The 7,500-nt window shown below is 41.5% G+C and overlaps 1 protein-coding gene across 1 annotated transcript in view; it reads left to right on the top strand.

Annotated features, from left to right (window-relative positions):
• The window catches only part of LOC122247209 (uncharacterized), a 10,804-nt gene extending 4,033 nt beyond the window's left edge, over positions 1–6,771 (top strand). Inside the window, exons 2-8 of the mRNA XM_043006260.2 lie at positions 1–42; positions 471–786; positions 917–1,155; positions 1,323–1,706; positions 1,833–1,994; positions 2,301–2,396; positions 2,524–6,771. The exon at positions 1–42 is cut by the window's left edge and continues 113 nt beyond it. Coding sequence (XP_042862194.2) covers positions 1–42; positions 471–786; positions 917–1,155; positions 1,323–1,706; positions 1,833–1,994; positions 2,301–2,396; positions 2,524–4,581 — 3,297 coding nt within the window. The 3' untranslated portion in view covers positions 4,582–6,771. The remainder of the gene's footprint in view (positions 43–470; positions 787–916; positions 1,156–1,322; positions 1,707–1,832; positions 1,995–2,300; positions 2,397–2,523) is intronic.
• The last annotated feature ends 729 nt before the right edge of the window (positions 6,772–7,500 follow it).

The raw sequence follows: 7,500 nt of genomic DNA, 5'->3' as shown, positions 1-7,500 counted from the left end.
TACAATGTGCCTCGATCCTCGCCGTGGAGACATGCTGCTCAAGTTTGTATTATTTTGTTGTTTTGTGTGTGTGTGTGTGTGTGTGTGTGTGTGTGTGTGTGTGTGTGTGTGTGTGTGTGTGTGTGTGTGTGTGTGTGTGTGTGTGTGTGTGTGTGTGTGTGTGTGTGTGTGTGTGTGTGTGTGTGTGTGTGTGTGTGTGTGTGAGTGAAAAAATGAGATTGAGATTGTGAGAGAGAGAGAGAGAGAGAGAGAGAGAGAGAGAGAGAGAGAGAGAGAGAGAGAGAGAGAGAGAGAGAGAGAGAGAGAGAGAGAGAGAGAGAGAGAAACTTTTCTGACAGAGTGAGAGTGAGAATGGGGCAGAAGTGGTTTGGCTAACCAGAGTGGTTAAGAATTTTCCCTGGAAGAAGTGCCTATAATATTTTTGTTAAAAAAGAAAAAAAGATTACCTAATTGCACTACTTCCATTTCAGAACCAGGATCCTGTCTCCAGACACAACCTTCTGGAAGCTATGCACAATGACCTCATACAAATCAAAAGCGACCCAGAGACGGTGTCGCGGCTATGCACCAGCAGCGGCTCCCTGTCATCCATCCCCAGTGCCATCATGTCATCCATGGAGGCGGCAGAGGACGTCAGAGCCAAGGGTCAGCTTCTGCAGGAAATCACCCGAGAGGCAGAAACATTCGAGCGGTACAGTCCGTCCCCTGTCCCAGCTGGGTGTTACCGCAGTTATAGCCTTGCGCCAGAGCCTCAACAAGCTGCTGATACTGAGTACATATGCACGTGTAAGTCGAGTGCCAGAAGGTACTAATGTAACTAGGTATACTTTGCGGTAGTTATGACACATGCTAAACGTAATGTTATTTTAGAAAGTTCAGAATTTTTCAATTTGCCACTGTTTTCTCCCTGACAAAGTTGCCGATGCGCCAGAGTGGTCGTGGAGTCGCACCAGCACCCCAGGAGAGGATCGGGTGTCTGTGGGGTCAACTGCCAGTGGAACACTCATTGTGACGTCAGGTACAACTAATGAAACAGTCATTGGCTCCCTCCAGTATGCTGTTCCATCGCATCTTTCCCCCGATGCATTTTCAGCTCTTCCTTCTATATCAGTTGCTCAGCCCCCAGCCTCCACTCCATCGTTATCAGGATCACCTGTGAGTTGAAATGTTTCCCTCTCATTGCACTTCAGTGTTTCTTTTGAATCACTGTAGTATGAAAAAATGTTTTGATTTTAATAGAAAAAAAACATCATATTTTGCTATCTCTTAAGATTAGGGATGTGTTATCATATTCATTGTTCTGCAACACTCTCCCTCTGCAGATGCAACGGCCCCTACCTGCTCCGTCCACACTCACCTCGTCAGCTCTAGACTTATCCCCAATGACACCCCCTCCAGTGGCACACCAACTGCCATCCCTGCAACCTTCCCTCATCAACGCCACCTCATCCCACCTCACAACAGTTGCCGCTCCTCCCTCCGCCCATCAGCTTCCCCCTCTGCAGCCCTCGCTCACGAGCCTGGACATTGCAGCACATGCCCTTACATCTCATCATGCGCTGGAAGGCACCCTTGACCTGGTGGGCGTGGAAGGGGACAGCAGCAACACCCAGGACGTCCCAGCTGATTTTGAGCCAAGGCACGAGTGTAGCCACTGTGGAATGCTATTCACAAGGTTGCCGCACCTCAAGCATCACATGATGAAGGCAAGGTTTTTTTTTTCCATATTTTTTGTTGCAATTATACTGGTCAAGTTTAATTTCCAGGACATAGTCTTATTTCTGTTGTATTATTCATTATTTTGTTTACATGTAATCAACTTATGTCTCCAGATTCACATGGAAGAGCTGAATATAGCAAACACAAAAGAAGAAGGGCTGATTTTTCCCTCTGAGTCGCAAGACCTCAGGAAAACGCAGAGGCAGGAATCCCCCGAGCAGCAATACACGTGTAAACATTGTGGAGAAATATTTTCAAGAGCTGAGCGGTTGAAGGTAATGCTTTCTTATTCACTACTCTTTAGTTGCTCTCTCATTTGGAAGATTTGGGTGGTGCATTGTTGATATTTAAGATGTATGTAATTTACTAATACAGTGTTGGGATATGGTTTTGTCAATACACTTATCAACAATTTTTTGTTTTTGTTTTTTTGTAATATTTGATTATTACTATTATTATTACTTGAATTTGTGAGCTATAGCTTGTAGTTTAATACAAGTTATCTGCTCAATATAACTTGAATTTATTTGTGAAAAGTTCATACAGTATATAGATATTATCTTTTATTTTTTGCCTTCTAGATTCATGAAATGAGTCACTCCGGAGAAAGACCTTACAAGTGTAATGAGTGCACTGCAGCCTTTACTGCAAAAGCCATGTTGATACGACACAAAAAGGTATGGCATTTTGAGAGTTGCATTACTTATTGTCAAAGCAGGCCATGCAATCAGTCACACTCTTTTCCAAAAACATTTATAGCCCATATGTCATATTATTATTACTTATGAATTGATATGTTTTCAGGTACACACTGGAGAAAAGCCATATTCTTGCGATGAATGCAAAACTTGTTTCACTGAGTCTGGCAGTCTGAAAGTTCACAAGCGCATGCACAGTGGAGAGAAACCCTTCAAGTGTGACCAGTGCGACGTGGCATTTAGTGGAGCAGGAATGTTGGCCACACACAAGAGAAAGCACACGGGAGAAAAGCCTTACATGTGTAACGACTGCGGGGAAACCTTCCGCCTCCTCTCCACCTTGAAGACCCACAGGAGGAGACACACGGGGGAAAAGCCCTTCGTGTGCGAGATATGCGATTCGTCCTTCACACAGCGGGCGGCTCTGCGGAGACACAAGCGCATCCACTCCGACCAGAAGCCATGGGTGTGTGACCAGTGTGGATTTAAGTTCAGGGAGAAAGAGAATCTTAGGAAGCACATCGCCCTTCACAAGATCAAGTCCCAGCATATGTGCAATGAATGTGGGGCAGGGTTCAAACAGGCCAAAAAACTGGAGACTCACAAGATGCTGCACAACGGAGGTGATCGTCCCTACAGGTGTAATAAGTGTCCTTCCACGTTCACTAATCCAAAATACCTGACGCAGCACAAGAAACGAGTCCACAACAGAAAAGATTCCGTCATTCAGTGTGATGTTTGTAATGCTACTTTCAAGAGGAAAGAGACATTAAGGTCACATGTGCGTATTCACAAGGGTGACAAGGGTGATGGTGTATATGTGTGTGGGGAGTGCGGTGCAACCTTCAACCAGAGAGGAACGCTGACAAAGCACATCAGGATCCATATTGCATCTCGTGAAGCCAAGGACAACAAGAATAATGTGTTTGAGTGTAAAACATGTGATAAAAGCTTTCATGATAAGGCAGGTCTCGATCATCACCTTGAAATTCATTTCCTTGAAAATCCGAATGCTGAGGACATTGCATACAGTTGTCCAGTGTGCCACCAAGGCTTTTCCAGCCAGAGGAGCCTTGTAAAGCACAAGAGAGCAAATCACCCAACACAGAGAAGTGTGAGTAAAATTACCCTCGAACAGGATGTTGACGATAGCACTGTGCACATTAGAGACAAGTATGTGTGTGAGGACTGTGATCAAACGTTCTTTAGGAGAAGGCAGCTGAAGGCCCACAAGGAGTTCTGTCCCTGCAGAAGTTCCTCCCCACAGCCAGAATCTCCAGAAGCAGATAACATGAGCACACCTCCTCTTCAAAACGACTCCAAAGAAGTGGATGCCATGAAATTGCTGACGGCTGTGTTGGCTGTAACGGGTGCAGACTCAGGGGACAGCCTCAACTGCCAGCAGCCACCTGTACGAGGTTCCTCACCTCCACCTGTCCTGTCTCATCCTCCATCTCATGCAGTACATCGATATCCATCCCCCAATGTCATCACTACTCAGGATTCTCTCTTCCAACAGACCCCACAGCATCACACACACCAGTTGCAGCAATCATTTCCTCAAACATCTGTACAGCAGCTCTCCCACCCAGAACACATACAGCAAACTTCACACTCTCATCTCCATCAGCAGTCGCAGCAGCTAGATCATCTCCAACAGCACGCAAGGCAGCAGGGACACATGCAGCAGCAGCAGCATCAGTCTCAGCAGCATGGCCATATACAACAGATACAGAGACAGCAAAGTCAGCTACAACAGCCATCACAGCATGAGCTCCAGCCATCAACCAGACAACAGTCTCATCTTCATCACAGCCAGATGCACCAGCAGGTGGAACAGGACACTCACATTCAGCGCCAGAATCACGTACATCACCACCATCACCATTTACAGTTCAGTCACGAAGTGCAGCAGCAGCAGCAGTTCTACAAGCCATCCTCACTATCCATATCAACTCAGCATCACAATCACCAGCCACAAGAAGACCTCCTTTCGCAGCACAGCACAAATCTAAACATTCCCCAAGACCTCGACGAATGTGGTCATCCCAGCGAGTCTGGCCACGCACAGCAGCACCACCTCCACAGCCACCTCGACCAGTCTAGCCTCGAAGAACACAACACTAACCTCAAACACCACCACAAGCACCATCACCTGCACTAATTTCATGTGGTTATAGTGATGATAGACCAGCCTAATTCTTAGTGTACTGTGATTCTACAGTGCTAGTAAACATCAGTGCCTGTAAATAATAGTAATGGGAGATGATGATTATATTTTCAGTGTGATAGAGCTACATCTTGTTTATGGTGACAAGAATATCTTCATTTTCTTTGTCTATTTTTAGTGATTAGTTAACAAATCAATGGAGAAAGTAACGAGAGAAAGATTTTTCTGCTTTTGGACAATAAATACCTAGGTATGAATAATTACCATTAGAATCTAGTAGTTATATTTTGCCCACTATTATTATTATTTTTTTTTTTTTTCCCATAGGAAAAGAAATTAAACTTTGTGCATCAATATAACCACTCCTTCCATGATTAAAATTATGGCAACAGGTGTATGGTAACGAGTAAGTGGATTTCAAACAGGCAGCTACCCAATCTGTGTAAATGAAAATGTAGGTATGTTGAAACGCCAGCAGTACCTGGCTTATTATTTTTCATTGGTCATATCATTCATATATTTATAATTGTTGGTAATAAAGGCAGTAGTAGTTCTCAGTTTGTAGTAGCAGTCATTTTACTATTGGTATTGTTATTACTATTATTACTACTTCAAATAGAATTATTTGAATTACTATAATTAGTCTATGAAATTATAATTTTGTATGTTATTATTATTATTATTATTATTATTATTATTATTATTATCATTATCATTATTGTCATTATTATCATTATTATCATTATTTTGATCTTAGAACTGTTATTGAATATAATTTTATTGTTTTTTTCTTATTACATCTTGATCTTTTATTATCATTGCCTTTACTTTGTTATTATTATCATTATCATCATCATCATCATCATTATAATTATTATCATTATTAATGTTATCTTCACATCATTGTCACCATCATCATCACCATCATCATCATCATCATCATCATCATCATCATCACCATTATCATCACTATTATCATCACTATCATCACCACCATTACCATTACCATTACCATTAAAGAGTTGACTCATGGGAATGATATGAAGCAACAGTTGTTATGCAAATGAAGCTCGACAGTATATGTATAGATGAAGAAGACCTCAGGGTATTTGTCTCTCTCTCATCCTCCCTCCCTCCATCCCCCTCCCCCTTCCCTCCCTCCTCCCCCTTCCCCTTCTCAATCCGTCTCCTTCCTCTCCCCCTCTCCCTCCTCTCCTTCTCCCAACTCTCCCTCCCTCTCCCTACTCTCCCCCCCTCTCCCTATTCCCCCTCCTCCCCCTCTCCCTCCTCTCCCCCTTCCCTTCCTTCCCCCCTCTCAATCTGTATCCTTCCCTCTCCCTCCTTTCCCCCCTCCCCCTTCTCAATCTGTATCCCTCCCTCTCCCCTCTCTCCCCCTCTGCCTCCTGTCTCCCCCTCTTCTCCTCCTTCCCCTCTCAATCAGTCTCTCTCCCTCTCCCTCCTCTCCCCCCTCTTAAAGTGTGTCTTTCCCTCTCCTCCCTCTCCCTCCCTCTCCCTCCCTCTCCCTATCTGTAAGTGTAAAATACACAGAAGGCCATCCATACTTTCTTGTATTGGGTCTTACATATGAATGACAGTGAATAAAAACTGAAAACTGGAGTGTTTTCAGCCTAAGTATTCATTATTGAGTGTGGATGAAGACTATATTTATGTGAATATGTTGATTGGGAAGTTAATTTTATAGTGAACAATGATCATTGTTATAGGTGGGACCTTGTCTTAAAGATTTCAGGTTATCTCTATATAAGCACAAGTTAAAGCACAGCACTAAATTATATTGCAATTGAACCCTCCAAATAGGAAAAAAAAAAATTATTGTTATGGTATTGTTGTTGCTAGTGTTATTAGTAGTAGCATTGTTATCAGTATTGTTATTATAACTACTATTAGTATGAGTATTTTTTATGTGTTATTATTATTGTAATTATTATTTTTATTTTTATTTTTATTTTTTTCTTATTATTTTTACAACTAGTACTACTGTAACTGCTACTACTATTACTATTATTGTCATTAATCTGTTATGAATCTAATGTTTGTTCATATGACAATTTATATGTAAAGGTGTTGGCTAAACAGCTGGAGAATTTCCAAGGACATTATTATTATTATTATACTTAATTTCCCTTTATTTTTTTCAATGTATGCACTAAAACCATGATCTCATATTGAAATGGTATAATTTACCAGTATTATTTTCATGTAGAACTTGATATTACTTGAATCAAGCACAGGACTATATCGAGGAAGAGAGGGTAACTTGTTTGCGGAACTTTTTTTTTTCTTCTTCCTTCTTTCCTTCCTTCCTTCCTTCCTTCCTTCCTTCCTTCCTTCCTTCCTTCCTTCCTTCCTTCCTTCCTTCCTTCCTTCCTTCCTTCCTTCCTTCCTTTCTTCCTAGCCTCAGACATAGAAGAATACAGTCAAAACATCCAACTTTAGACTCGTCTGTTGATTGAATTTGGGCATTTGTAGAAAACTATTAAGAATTAATTCCAGAATTGAAAAGGAAGTTTGTATGGAGGGAAAGTAAAAAAAAAAAAAAAAAAATTAAGGACCACTATTGATTTCTTTGTCGTCTTTTTTCTCTCTCTCTCTCTCTCTCTCTCTCTCTCTCTCTCTCTCTCTCTCTCTCTCTCTCTCTCTCTCTCTCTCTCTCTCTCTCTCTCTCTCTCTCTCCCTCTCTCTAATATCTATCTATTCTCTCTTTTTTTTTCTTTTTTTTTTTTTTTTTTTTTTTTCTTTCTTTATTTCTTTCTTTCTTTATTTCTTCATTCATGCTTAATGTTTTATTAATGGTAATCTAACATTGCTTTATATGAAAGGCATATTGTTTGTGTTCCTTGATTTTTTTTTTATTGTAAGAAAAATAATTTCCACATGGTAAATACTGATTTT

This window comes from Penaeus japonicus, unplaced genomic scaffold (genome assembly GCF_977035675.1).
Source record: "Penaeus japonicus unplaced genomic scaffold, GWHDUDI00000001_assembly GWHDUDI00000002, whole genome shotgun sequence".
Taxonomy (NCBI): domain Eukaryota; kingdom Metazoa; phylum Arthropoda; class Malacostraca; order Decapoda; family Penaeidae; genus Penaeus; species Penaeus japonicus.
The sequence above is the reverse complement of the archived record's forward strand: the minus strand, read 5'-3'. Positions and strand labels throughout refer to the sequence as shown.